The sequence below is a fragment of the Chlorocebus sabaeus genome, chromosome 23, assembly GCF_047675955.1.
Source record: "Chlorocebus sabaeus isolate Y175 chromosome 23, mChlSab1.0.hap1, whole genome shotgun sequence".
Taxonomy (NCBI): Eukaryota; Metazoa; Chordata; class Mammalia; order Primates; family Cercopithecidae; genus Chlorocebus; species Chlorocebus sabaeus.
The window spans coordinates 30313225-30328158 of record NC_132926.1 but is presented as its reverse complement, the minus strand read 5'-3'; the positions used below and the strand labels follow the sequence as shown (position 1 = coordinate 30328158).

The window sequence follows — 14934 nt, the reverse complement described above, 5'->3', positions numbered from 1 at the left end:
GGGGGAGAGGACCAAGTGATTTGTGATTTGGAAGCACTATGGTATGTCTGAACACTTGCCAAGTTAACGGTCACTGAGTATTCTAATCATGCACCAACCACTCTTCACCCTAAATGCACTGCAAATTATTCATTGCAGTAACTTGCATCAATTCTAGATAGGGTGATTTTTAATGAACAGGTCTACTGTGATGCTGATCTAGACAATGAGAGTGGAATACCCTTTGGCAGTCTTGGAATATCAAGAGGCCTTAAAAAGTATTAGGTTTTTGTATTGGTCACTTTGTGATTCACTTTGTCCATTTCAAGTCCAAAGCAGTTGAAGACATGTTTTATCCAGTTTGTCAGACGTACTTGGAGGCCACTGAGGTCCCTGCTATGTTTGTTTTGAATTGAAAGTAAAACTCAAGCTGTTTTTTCTTTTTTTAAACATTGCACTAACCTTTTGTCTAACAAGCACAAGGATCACATTGAGGAGGTATTTTATCTATATCCATTCAATATAATAAGCAGGTGGGACCCCCTTGGGATTTAATTTACTCATACCATTTTAATTGTTGTTAGTGCTGAAAATACAATGGCTTAAGTATTGGAAGATTGAACCATTAAAATATGAAGTAATATGAATTTAAAATGCTCTGAAGTACCTAGTGGGAACTCAATTTTTTAGCCTTTTCTTTACCATTCAGGCTAAATTGACATGTTGAGTATGGTATGCTTTTAGATGAGGTAGAGATGCATCTAATGTGGAAAAAGTTGAGTTTAGCAAACTGATTATTTGATATATAAACACCAATTTTAAAAAAGATTTGAGGCAATCTTGTTCTAAAGAATTTGCTTAAGAAATGTAGCTTTGTGAAAGAAACTATTCCTTTTCTGTGCTTGGACTAGCAGTGACTTAATACCAGTCAATTACATGTTTGTCTTTATTTTTTCTACTCATATTTGACTTCTTTTCCCCTCTCGATACCTTTTTTCTTTGTGGACCTGATTTTCATGCTTTGAATAGAGATGTTCGTTGGGAGAAGTAATTTCAGATGCAACTGAGGGTGTAAAAAAGGACGTGCTAGACTATGTTTTCTTCAGGTCTGTTTACTATTTCAGTTAGATCAATAAAAGGTAATAACTTGGATCAAAAGCTCTCCTTTAGAAATACCTTCATTGTACTAAGTATTGCCTTGATAACGCATGGAAATAACTTGTTCAGAATCAGTATAGTGAGCTCATAGTAAAACCATGACTTTACCATACCTATCTATCACCTTTCTAGTGGGTACCTAGGACACACTAAATGCATAGTATTTACTGGTTCAAACTGACACTCTTGAAGATGTGAATTTCTAGTGGGTACTCTACTTCTGAGACAAAGGAAAAGTTAAGTTCGCTCAAAATAAGTACAGGAAAATCTGAGCTGGACTGAAGGTGTCAGCTAATGGAAAGAAGATAGAAAGCCGCTCTGTTTGTGAAGGAGCACCATTTTGGTTTGCCTTTGAGAACTGCTATACTAAATGAATCCTGACCCTTTAAGCTTTCGATGTACTCTAAATCTATCTTCCCAAACGTGTCTCCCATTGATTACACTTAAATGGATAATAACCTGGAATGTGCTGTCTATTTTTAATCTCCATATTTTTGCTCATACTGTTCCCTCTCTCTGGAATCTTGTCCTCATCTCTCAAAATCTCATCTATTTAGATTACTGCTCACATTCTATGATTTAATTTTTGCCCTCTCCATGGGACTCTCCTGCTCCTGTTACTACATCCCACTTTAGTAGTGATATTGGTGCTTTTATTATCCCCTTCTATATTGTAGGAAAAGGGGCTGTGTTTTTACTCTGATGCCCTGCTTTCATGGTATACCGATTTTCCATAATAGATTTAATATATAGCAGGTGGAAAGACAGGTATAGGGAAGTTAAAAATCTGAATAGAAAAACTGGAGATTATGTATGCTATATGATGTTTTATGTAATAAAATATGTTCTAGTTCTTCCTGAGCCCATTGTAACTTACACTTTGAAAGAAGATTAAAATGCTTTCTCCTGGCTAAGGAAACATTTCAAAAGTCATCCAAAGACATGTACGTGGACCTGGAGACCCACTAAACCAGACAGACTTGGGGTCACTAAATAGGGACCATTCAAAGAGTGCCACTTTTCTGAACAACATCCAGAGCCGACCAGAAGGAGTACTGTGCTGGCCCTTAGAGCAGTAGCTAAGACATTCCTGACATCACTGCTGTAGCTCATGGTCCCGTTGTGCCAAAGACCAAGCTAGACACAATGAAGAGACAGGTGAGGCCAAGTGGATTCTATGAAGCACAGTCATGGAGGCCTTGTCCAATGAACTCATCTGGCTAGTTTGCACAGACAAAAGGACTTCAACACAAGCAGGAGCATCTACTTAACTTTTTTGGAGAGGGGCAGCTCTGTTGACACGCTTCCCTTGTAATTTCATTTTCCTACTTCATGTCCAGAGCTTGGGTGGGAGTAAAGAGCCGTTAGAAACTCCTCTGCTGGAATGAGACCACAAATTACATAAATCCAGATAGTGAACTGCTATGGAAAAGAACTTTTGTTTAGAATCTGAGCTCAAATGTCCCATCCTCCAAGAGACTTTGGATTGATTGTCTCGGATTCCATTGATATAAAGCATACATAATATCCCTGTTGAGAAAGAGAGTGTTTTCTGATTATAAGAAGTGTTGAAACCATAGGAGTGCAGAAGCATTTCAGAAACGTTTCCAGGGTGAGGTCTTGTTTGAGGGTGAATATGGAGAGAGCTGGCTCAACTCCAGTCACATCAGCTATAAATTGCTTTTTATTAGTATAGTTAGTCAATGGTATGAATTTAGACAAACCCTCCAGTGGTCTGGAATGGTCCCATGTTTTCTGCTTTAGCTGCACTTAGAGTAACAGGAACACACCAGGGAATACATTGTTAAATCTTGCTGGAAGTTTCTCACTATGATTACATTGGGGTTGGGGGAGGGGGGAGCAGGGAGGAGTCATTACAGTTATTTCTCTAAGGATATTTCACAAGTTCTGCTCTGATTTCTGATTCTTGCAGAGGCTTTGGCAGAGAATTCAGACAACTGCCATGGGAAGTGGGTTACAGCCTTCATAGGATACACGTGCTAAAACACCAGAGTGGAATGTCCTGATGAGTGATGGGATTCTCAGGTGAGAAGCTAGTCTGAGAGGCAAGTCATGCAGTGTTGTGAAATACCTTGACTTTCAAGGAAAAGGATTAAGATTATAATCTCTTCAAGGGCCAAGACTCACTCTTCTTTTTTTAAATGTTTCCCTACCTACTCACCGGAAAGCCTGAGATGGGGTGCCAACCCTGATACTAGAATACAATGAAACCTTTTACAACACACCCTATAGCTCTTCTTTTCTTCAGCCCATCAAAATATTCAGTTTGGTTTTGAAGAATCTCCTGCAACTCCCTCTTTTTACAGGAGAGTAAATAGGCCAAGAAAGTGAAACAGCTTATCTATATTCCCATGATGAACCTGAGGTTATACCAGAAGAAGGACCCACACCGCTCCCTGACCTGTCAACTTCAAATGGCAGGTGTGTTTAAATAAGATACTGGGTTTCTGGAGTTGCATAAGGAAACAGTTAAGTCTGAAGAAGAGGAGGTTAAAAGACAATGCAGGGAATTGTGGAGCCAGGTGGAGGTGGGAAGGGGAGACCCATTATGCTTGGAATCAGTATGCAGCCAGCAGATGTCTTTTATTCCCAGGTTAGTTAGCTGCTACTGCTTTGTAGCTGGTTAATGGCCTATGTAGTATATAATTTCCATCACTGGGCTCTCTGAAGAGTATATTCTTGGTTTGCTATTTTCTACATTTTGACTTCTCGACCCAATGTTCCAGTGGAAACTTGGCAGAGCAATGAAATTTCAAAGTGCATGGGCAAGACAATGAACAGAAATTGCAGCCTTAAAGCAAATAAGACAGGAGTTGTTACGTCCATTCTAGTCTACTCTACTTCTCTTGGAAATAAATCAGCATCTTTTAATAGTTCGGTTTCATAAAATAAGAGGCACAAACTGATGAAACGGGATGCTGACAGAAGAGAGGCAGTGGGAGGAGTAGGGGGAAAGCAAAGGAAGGAGAAGTAATGGTCTGTTAGCTGAAGGAGCCTTAGTATTAAAAATTATTGGGCAGTTTCTACTGCCCAATACTTTTCTACTTTGGAACTCATTTTGCTGTTCTAATGAATGACAGAGCACCTTAGTTACTGCTTTAAATAACCACATAGCTCCATCAAAACAACATGAAATAGCACCAACGTATGAGCAAACCTATTTACTGTCTCTACAACTTGAGAAATCCTTAGGAAACAACAGGATGATAATTGGTAGAGGTGTCATCTAATATGGGCCCTTGCGAATCTAGGTTACTCAGACCTGGGTGAGATGTTTGTAGGAAACGTTTGACATTCTGGGATCCTCAGCTAAGACAATCAGAAAAAAGTTATTGGTTTCATTCTCTTAATACTGGGCTTGGTTGAGGAGGGCCTCATTTCAGGATTTTTTTTTTTTTTTTTAAGTTATTTATTTCTATAGGGATTTCAACTTACCAAGGATGTTCTCCCTCTGCATTGGGATTTCAGGATACAATAAGGCCAAAGCCTTACCAACATACATGATTTCCCTCATACTGGTGCAAGTAGTTCTCAAGAGCAAGGCAGCTCAATTAAAACAAGTCATATTTCTCCTATTCCTCCCTTTGGTCAGGATTAGCACTTGTCTCTGGCTTCACAGAACTGCAGGAAAATAGGAAGGTTTTTTAATTTTATTTTTTATTTATTTTTATTTTTTAAGACGGAGTCTCTTTTCACCCAGCCTGGAGTGCAATGGTGTGATCTCGGCTCACTGCAACCTCTGCCTCCTGGGTTCATGTGATTCTCCTGCCTCAGCCTCCCGAATAGCTGGGATTACAGGCACCCGCCACCACGCCCGGCTAATTTTTGTATTTTTAGTAGAGATGGGACTTCACCATGTTGACCAGGGTGGTCTCGAACTCCTGACCTTGGGTAATCTGCCCACCTCAGCCTCCCAAAGTGCTGGGATTACAGGCATGAGCTACCTCACCCAGCCAGGGAAGGTTCTTAATTCAAATTTCTGGAGTTGATTTCTGAGAGAAGGAGCTCAGTGGTAGAAAAGAAGCTAAATTATATTTTAAAAGCACTCTGTCTGCTTGCCTATTTAGAGAATTTTTGGGCTGGTTGATTCAAGAAGGAATGATGCCATATATCAAAGGAAGAGGTCGATTCACTCTTTCTCAACATACCTTACCAGCCCCTCAGAGTGCAAGCCACCTAGCCAACCCAGGAAACATAGCTCACAGAGAAAATCTTGTCTGCCTTTTCAGAGTCGGCGTGGAGGGTGGGTAGAATGTGCAAAAGGTGCTCGTTGAATAAGATGCTTTCTAGAGTGGTATTCATGGCTCCTTAACTGGGATTCCAGCCAGACTAGGAAACAGCTACAAATCTTAGATCTTGACTTCTGTCCTAAAGCTGATACAGATTGTACCACCACCAAGCCTTGTGCTTGCCAGATTCTTCTAGTAAGGAGGCAGTTACTCCAGACATAATAATCACCCCTTCCATTTCAGTGTGTTGCAATTAACTAAGGAATCTAATTTTCACAGAAGACTGTTATCAGTGATGGTACCAGTTTAGGTGGGGCTTCAGCCCACTCTGTAATCTAATGCAGCCTCACAAAACACCATCTCTATAAAAGATGTGTACTTTGAGGGAAAGGAACCATCTCTCGTTTTATTTTTCTCCCCGGTATGAACAAAATAGCGTATGAAAAAGATTGGTGAGCTTTTGAGAGGGATTCATTTCTTATTTATTGACAGTTTAGAAGGAATAATTTGGGTCAAAATACCAATCCTCTTGTTTTTTAGACTCAAACTAAAAATAGAGTTAAAATCAAGATATTACATATCTACATACACATGGACATACATTTTTTTTTCCTTTCTGTTCATGCCTGTTTTTGTTCATTCCTTAGAGTCTTAGCTAACAATATTTGAAAGGACTAGAGGGTGTCAAAGTTCAACCATTTATTTTGACTATTCTTGAAATGAATGAGATACATTATAAGCTAATAAGTGAGAATCAATTAAGCAGAAATTTGGTCTGCTTAATTGGTACCTCCTAGATTTGGCTCTTAGGATTAGCTGTAGTTTTAGAGGGTGAAATCACCAATTCTCTATGCCAGTGTCCAGTTCTCACACTATGTATAAATACTGGTGTGGTCTGGATAAGCAAAGAGTTTGAAAACTGGTAAACCGTTCATTGTACCTAAATCAGTTTTTTGGCCACCATACCACTTGGCATCTGTAATCCCAAAGCATAGTATCCCCTGTGCTCAAACTGAAGAGGAAATTAAGAAAGTATTGCCCTGTTCATTGGAGCCACTTAAGGTAATTGGCTTAGCTTATCTGGTTTGATTTTTCCATAAAGATGAAATTCATGCAATTTGTTAAATCCTTACTACATTATACGTTGATGATAATGTCTTTTCCTTGAATATGCTTCCATTCTTAATTCATGATGATATTTTTGACTTTGTAATGATTCATGTCCTTTCCTCACCACCGTTCGCCAAGAGGGGCAAAGAAAAAAGAAATCTGCAAATTTTCCAAAGGCAATAATGTGTGGGTCCATGTGTTTATGCATGCGTATCCACACATCCACCTTGGAGGGTTTAGAAATCAAAGTGACATTAAATTTTTAGTTGTGTGAATTTCTTGTAGACTAGCTTAAACACAGAGTCATAGAGCACTTAGAGCTAAGAGGGAGTTTAGATACTAAAGTATAGCTACTCTTCATATTGTATATTTAGAGAAACTAAAGCCTAGTCCTTTACCCGAGGTCACTCAGCCTATTGTAGTGGCAGGACTAAAATCCAGGTTCTTTTCATTGCTATAATCACTCCACTCATGTTGATTTTCCATAAGGGACACTAGTTTGAAATACTCTGAGAGATTTCAGTGACATTCCCCCTCTGTGTCTCAAGGAGATTATTCAATTGTTTGTTGGCTATTGTCAACCTGGCAGCTCCCAGTGGGCCCACAGGCTGAATATGGTGGCAGAAGTTCAAGGACCCAGCAGAGGTTGGGCAAATGGCCCAGTGATTTCTTTCTCTCAGATGGATTCCAGACACTACTTATAAGGAGGCTGGTTTGGAATCTGTGGATTTATCTGTTTTGAGTGGAGGCAGAATGTCTTAGAACAATGGCGTTGTCTTTAGTTTCTGCTGGAGCTCTAGCACGATCGTTGCCTGATTCACCAAGACTTCAGACATTCTGAATTTAGTCCAGTAATGAGTAAAGTAGGAAGAAGGGCTTAATTTTTTTAGATTAAAAAATGATTTCCCCTAAATAAAGTGAATAAAGTGCTAGTGAAAGGGCCTCTCCAAAGACTCATGCACCACTTGAGAATATAGTGCTAATGAAAGGTGCTGACAGCAGCTCGAAGACTGATGTTCTCATCTTGAAGTGTAGTCGTTCAAGTCCCTCTTTTAAACTTTTCCTCGGTTGGACACATGTTTGTGATGGGGGAAAGGGTGGTCTTCGATGAGAGACTTGTACCCAATTGGCTCCCATCTCCCAAGTTTTCTTAGAAAAATAAGATTACAGGTTCTATCATATCATCCAAAGCTGTAATACAGTTTAGCTTTTTGGTCTACACAGGCCAAGAGAAGGGAAGGCAATAATTTATTTTCCCTGGACCTGGATGTAAACACCTTTACCATTCCAGCCTCAAAGCCAAATCATTTTTTGACTGCATAGTGCATTTTCCTTATGTAAATCTCTTTAGATCTTTGTCTTGACCTGCTACTTTAGGACTGTATTAGTTATTGTGCTGAGGGAATGGGAGAAAATCCCCTAGGGGAAGGTGCTTTAGGGAAAAGTTAGGCTTCCAGTGTGTCTTCTCTGCTTACCACTCCTCCTCCATCCTGCCTCAAGTTGGAGATTTTTAAAAGACACATTTGAAACCCCAGGCCTCAGGACAAACTGATTGTCAGCTATCTCAACATTCTACCTACACCTTTGATCCAAAGCTCAGACACTAAAGTGCAAAGAAAGAAATGGAACCCCCATACTCTGGCCATGGGCCAAAGCAGGGAAAATGCTTCAGACAATGGTGCCATTATTTCAGGCATAGTGCTGTTGACAGTGGACAGAGACCTGCTGTCTCCACCTTGCAGACCTCCCATCTGTGATATCCATTTCTGTCAGCAGGACCATGCCAACCCCATCCCCCAAACTAAATTCATCTCCTGGTCCTTCTTTTTTCTGGAGTGCCCTAACTGTCCCAGGACAATTCTGGCACTTCAGAATTGAAAGAAAAATATTTGTCTAACTTTCCTAAATGTTAAAGCACCTAAAAGGAAAAAAACCAGACTTACAAAAATATAATGGGGTCAGCCCCCCAAACTTTGCACATTGTGATATATGATATGTCAAAATATAACAAACATTTTCTAAACATTACTATCTCTCTCCACCCATTTATGTCTAATCGGCAGCAGACTCAACACTGCCGTTTCACCTCTTAAAACTTTACTCTGTAGGACCACTAGAGAATAATTGTATTTCACACCACTGACCCCACCTTCCCAAACATGCACTGAGTTGCAATTCCAAAGAGACTCTCCAAAAAAATAGACATTTGAAAAAAGTATCTGTTTACACTCAGTCTATCTGCATATTATTTTTCAAGATTTTTTTTTAACCATAAAAAAAGGTTGCATATTGGCAATATAATGAGAAAACCACGTTGGCCATTTCTGGGTGGTGGTGGAGGGTGAGTGGGACATTGTTGAAGCACAGAAGCAAAAGGGCTCAGAGAGGGACAGTTGTGGCCTTGAGATGTGAGGGTTGAGCTGGGGTTACCTACATTCTCAATCCTTGGCCTCTGAAATGTCTGTCTCTTTAGTCACTCCCTTCTCGTCTCTCCACCTGTCCCTGTTTCCACTACCCCTTCCCATACCACACAGCCCTCTTGAAGCAGAGGCAAAATGGCTTTTTGGCATGTGTCTGCCTGGGTCAGTTTGAAGACGGGTATGGCATTTGGAGGGGTATGATGTGGGACATACACCAGAGCAAGCTTATTTGTGACTGTTTCCACTCTGGGAAAATTTGTCCATTACTTCTGTGACTTTAAAAATTTAAGCAGTTACTAGGCTGATAGGTTAAGAAACAAATCTTTTGTTTTTGTGGTTTTGCATTAATATTAAGCATGAATATATATCATATATTACATTGCTTTCTTTCTGCTCTGGGGCAGACTGCGCTCTCCTTCCCAACAGGAAAACTGCACAGCCATGGACTGAGATTTTTGAAAACTATTATTTCCCCAATCCCCACCCCTGCCTTTACCCCCTTCCTTCCTCCCAGCCCTCAGTTCCTATATTAGAAAAGTCCCTACTGACCCCCCGCCCACAGCCCACCCGAGGTTAAATAGTGCCACATTGTAAAATTCATGCATCACTGCATTTTGCTATTGCACATATTGCAGAGAGTTGTGTAAGTATGCCCCCTCCCTCTCTTCCCCTTCTCTTCCTTAGTCTCTCAGATTCCTGTGCTATTCCCACGTTCCCCTCTCCCAGCCTCCCCCAACCTTTCAGACCCTTCACTGGTTGTGGACATCCTCTCTACGGACAATCTTGTAGATGATCCAGTAGAACATGTTGAAAATGAGAAAGGCCATGGGGAAGCCAATGCGGGATATTTTGTCGATCTTCTTGGCCCTCTGGATGAAGAGTTTTCGCATCTCCTCTGGGGACTTAGATGGTGCAGGAGGGGGGTTGGTGGTGTTATTGTTGTTGGCGCCCTTGACTGAGATGCCATCCTTGGCCTGCAGACAGGCTGGGCCCATCCCATAGGCAGAGAAGTTAAAGCGGCCTTCTCCAGCTTCATCCTCCTGGAATAGATTCAACATGGGGCTCTACTTAAAATAAGACAGGGGCTAGGCACCCTCCCTGCAAGGCACTCCTTTGGGGGCCAGGCCATGCCCATCTGGTTCTCCCTGCTTTCCAGACTGCATCACTCTAGGTTTTTGGAGGCTTTTTGGCTGGCTGGGGAGTTCTGCCTTATAGAGGGGCGCCACTTGCCTGCTGAAACAGGTGCAAAACAGGGGATAGGAATGTGGTTCAGAGTCTGGAGACCTGTGTTCAAGTCTCAGCTGTATAAATTGCTGGCTGTATGACCACAGGCAAGTAATTTCCTTCTGTGAGTCTCGGGAATTTTTATTTCATTTTTTCTTCTACCTGGGGGATAAGATTCTCCCCACTACTCCACAAGTTTCTTTTGACCATCAGAGATTATAATTAAGAACATATTCAAGGTTGTACTGGGTTTTACTTAGAAATTCGGAGGACAATTTGGAGAGATCCCCTGCTTTGCCTCTGTTGCTTCCTTGCCCTCTTCCCCATCCCATTCCCCAATTCATAGCTCCCAGGAATGGGTGGTAAGGGGGATGGCTATAGGCCAGGATGGAGCAGGAGCTCTGGGCCTCACTTCCATTCTACAAGCCAGGGAAGCCACAGCTTCTTCCTGCCTCCACGTTCCCATATCCCTGGCAGTTGTAACTTCAGACAGACCTCTGGATTTTTACTAAGTTTTCTTTCAAGACCTTTCATCATTTAGCTCCAACTTACCTTTCTAGGCCTTCCTTCTCCCCCACCAGATACTTTGCACCCCTCCAGCTTTGTTTGTACATTTTCTCTTGTGCATTCTCATGTCCCTTCCTTATGCTCACTACCAAAATGCCTGCTGCCCTGATCCTTCTAGTTCATCCCTTTCCCAGGTCATGGTGGTCTTGCCCTGGTCTGAATCATGGAGGTCCTATTGTCTGCTCTCCTCATGTCCAGCTTTGTTATCTTTGCATGTGAGCTCTGAGGAGGAATTGAGAGTCTAATGTTTTGGTCTCAACTGAGCTGTTGATTCAATGTTGGCACTGGGAAGTTTTATCAGCTCACATTGCCCACCTAGATAACGCTTTAAGGAAAGGAACACCATCTTCTGCTTGTTCCCATGCAGGACCTGGCCAACAGAGAACAAGAAACTCAGTATAGGATCCACTGGTGCCTCTCCGTCTCTACTGTAGGACAGGCCACCTTCCAGTTTGTTTGTTTTGTTTTATTTTGTTTGTAGAGATGGGGGTCTCGCTATGTTGCCCAGTCTGATCTTGAACTCCTGGCCTCAAGAGATCCTCCTGCCTCGGCTTCCCAAAATTCTGGGATTACAGGTGTGAGCCACTGTGTCTAGCCCACCATTGCAACAGCCTCCAATCTGCCCCCACCACCCAACCCATCTGAGTCTTTACAACACATATAGATCTTGGTCATCTTTTGCTTAGAACCTTTTAATAGGCTGCCACTGACTTCAGGTTAATTAAAATCCTGAACACGATAAACAAGGCCTTAGAACCTGGACACTGCCTGCTTTTCCAGTCTCATCTTGTGCCATTTCTATCTGGTGTCTTTAGTCACCGAAATATTTCCTTATATTTGAAAATGTCATGGTTCTTTTCTTGAATTCCTTTCTTGCCTTTGTGCAAGTTGTTCTCCCTGCCTAGAACACACTCTTAACCCCATCTCTTGGCTCCAACTCCTCTTTCACCTAATTTTTCCTCAGAAGCCTTCTCTGAGCTCCCAGGTATAGGCTAGCCGTTCCTGCTGTGTGCTCCATAAGCTCTCTGTACATATCTCCGTCTTTTTTTAAAGCTCTTATCACATTGTATGGTAATTTCTTCATTAACATCTGTCTCTTATTAGATTATAAGCTCCATGACAGTAGAGGCAAAGTCTGTCATGTTCACTGCACTCTCAACACTGAACATATGAACATAGTCCCTGGTTCATAAGCTCAAAATTTGGTATATGTTTGTTGAGCAAATGTTTACTTGTATATCTTCACCAGCTTTAGCTTCTTTTTTTTGTTGTTGTTTGTTTGTTTAAATGGAGTTGTATTTTTAGCACCAGAAAGGTTTGAGACATATGGTAAATGCTCAAGAAATCCTTGGAAAATGAATGAATCCTGTCCAACACCATTGCAAAGGTGAGGAGGAAGAGGATGTGCTACATACAGTGCCTGGCAAACAGGTGTTCAGTAAGTACTTGTCTATGAATAGGGCAACAGTAGAAGATTCAATGCCAGGGCCAAGGAGAGGAGCTGGGGGGAGCCGGCCAAGTCTTAGAAGGGGGTCTAAGTCTGACACTATTGCATTTCAATGAAAATCTCCCCTTGCTGGAGCTGGGGTGTTGTTTTTTTTTATTTTATTTTTTATTTTAAACTGGGACCTAGTTAGGTAGGAGGAAGCACCAAATTAACTTTTTATGCTGCTTTGGGTGAATTAATCTTTGCCTTTCATGTGTTAAACATGGGAATGGAAGGAGTAGAGGTTTGGATTGAAGACCCCATCTAGCTAGAGGATTATCAATTTCATACTGTGTCTGGGAGAAAAATTCCCTAGGAATGACTGGTAAAAGGCTTGCTATTCTTATTGGAACCAGCAGGTGGCAGGAAATGCATGCCTAACTGCATCTAGAGCCGCTTGGAGCTGGAGCAGGGGAAATCTGGTAGTGTACTCTGGAACTCAGGGAGGTTGCTAGTAGTATGCCTGCTGAGTCTGGTGCTCACAGATATGGTTTCATAATAATTTGCCTAAGGAGGCTGGCCAGAGAATTCGAGAACCAGATGCTTTCTCCACAATAAATGAGGCAACATGGGAAGATGGTGGGAGTTGGGAAAGCTGGCCAAGATCACAGGCTCTGAGAAATTCAGGCATGTAGCTAGTTCTTCTCCACTCACCATCTGGGACTTAAAATCCCGTCTGCAAACTTCCTGTTAAAGAGAGGTTTCTGCAGAACAAGCTTGTACACCTCTAGTGTACAAATCACTTCCAGAGTGGCTTACTCTAAAGGAAACTATTCTTTATGGTGAGCTTAATCCTGTATCATTGCAATTTCTGATATTTGGGCCAACTTAAGGGCCCTTATGAATGAGATTACATTAATTCAAATGCATACAAGGAGGCAGGCAGGAGAAATGTGAGTGGTAAAGTGAGTTGGGGCTGAGAAATGTCCCTAGTTAGAAGGGATGGTATTAACTGGAAAATGCATTCCCTACCTAAAGGCAGTTCCAGTGTACCAGTACCTTATGGGAAGCACATCTAGTGTGGCTGGATGCTGTGATTTTTTCTAGTGAAGCCAGAAGTGTGATTTTTAAATGCTGACCCCTTAGTCCAGATTTTAAAAACACTCCGGGCCAAAGTAAAGATATTTGCACACCAAATTTGGCCTTCTGGCTACTAGTTTTTGACCTCTGCCTTGTGATGAGGCTTAGTTTTTATTTAAGATCTAGTAAATGCAGGGCCATTTTTATCTGCTTCAGGATGGACACACTGATGAACAGATAAGAACTCATGGTGGTATGGTTAATGTTTGGAGGAGAGTCTCGGGTCTTTCAGCACCTCTCCTGCCTTTGCCAGCAGTGCCTCATGATACTGGTGACTTGGCCTTGCTGTTGTGGGTCTCCCTCATCAGTTGCATGGAAGGAGTGGATGGGGTGATTGCTGAGGTATCTTCCAGGAGGGAACTGAGCAGGAGAATCTGATCAAATCTAGCTAGTGGCCTTATTCACACTTTATCTGGCCAGAGAGATAGTGTTTGTTTTCTTCTAGTGTGTCAAACTGGTAGATATTTGGGGAAGATAGAAGCAGCCTTTGAAAGTACCATAGGCCCACCATACTATATATCTTTAGGAGGCTCCATTCTCATTTTAGTCCATGCAAACAGCATCTACTGGAGCTGTGCAGTGCCCAATCAAAAGGGCTGGTGCTAGTAAAATATCTTGGACACGGTCTTTTCAAATTAGTGTTTTTAACAACTGTCTCTAGCAGATGAAATTACAAAAAGTAGCTAGTCTATGGGGGTGGGGGGAGAAAAGGAAAAATAAAATCCCAGAGATAATTATGTTTGGTCAGTTTCTTTCTTTAGTTCTTTCTTTTTTTTCTTTCCTTTCTTTCCTTTCTTTCTTTTCTTTTCTTTGTCTCTCTCTTTTTTTTTTTTTTGACGAAGTCCCTATGTTGCCCACAGTGGTTTGGAACTCCTGGGCTAAAGCAATCCTCTCACCTCAGCCTTCCTAATAGCTGGGATTATAGGCACAAGCCATCGTGCCAGTTTCTTAATTAGACTTTTCTTTTCTTTTTTTTTTTTTTTAAGCATCAGAGGTTAGGTATTAAATGGACAATATAGAGTAACTAAAACTAGGGGTCATTTAAGAAGTTCTATCTGGCTTGCTGAACCCAAGACAATTTCCTCCTTAATGTAGTTTAGAAGGATGGTGATATCTTAATTCCCATGGACATCTTCTGTCTTGGAATGTCGGCCTCCTCCCTGTGGTAAACTGCCAGAAGTTAATTGAATCAGATTGCTGATGTTTAAGAAACATACTGATGGAAATGTGTGTATATGTAATCATTTTAATCCTTGGCACTTGTGTGGCAGGAATAAAACTTAAAGCTACTTTGGCATCCCCTGATTTAATTCTCACCAGAGTTTCCCTTTATATGCACTTTGCACATGCAGAACCTGGGCCCAAGAATAGGCTAACTCGAAGTCACATACTACAGAAAACTAAGAGGCAGGGTCCTTTGTCACAGCACATTGTGCTTGGGCAGACAACTATTTTGTTTTATTTTATTTTTGAGCTTTACTGACTAATAGACAATGATTTTAAATAGGTCAGTCTAAAGCTTGTGGGCCCTGGCACATTGCAGTTATGTGCTGTGATCTGCAACGCTGTGACAGCGTCCCTGGTTGCCCTAATCTGTCACTGGAAAAACTTTAGACTCTCTGTCTGGAGGCTTCTTCTTTATTGCTTTTAATGGCCAAAA

The 14934-nt window shown here is 41.5% G+C and overlaps 1 protein-coding gene across 3 annotated transcripts in view; it reads right to left on the bottom strand.

The window, feature by feature from the left end:
* Window positions 1–9439: 9439 nt before the first annotated feature.
* GLRA1 (glycine receptor alpha 1) overlaps window positions 9440–14934 on the bottom strand; it is a 102370-nt gene continuing 96875 nt past the window's right edge. For 2 of the 3 annotated variants that reach the window (XM_073010570.1, XM_073010572.1), the window contains one exon: window positions 9440–9957. In XM_073010570.1, the coding sequence (XP_072866671.1) occupies window positions 9667–9957 (291 nt within the window). In that variant the 3' untranslated portion in view covers window positions 9440–9666. Of the gene's footprint in view, window positions 9982–14934 lie in introns of all 3 variants that reach the window. The other variant, XM_008015066.3, reaches the window with a different exon arrangement.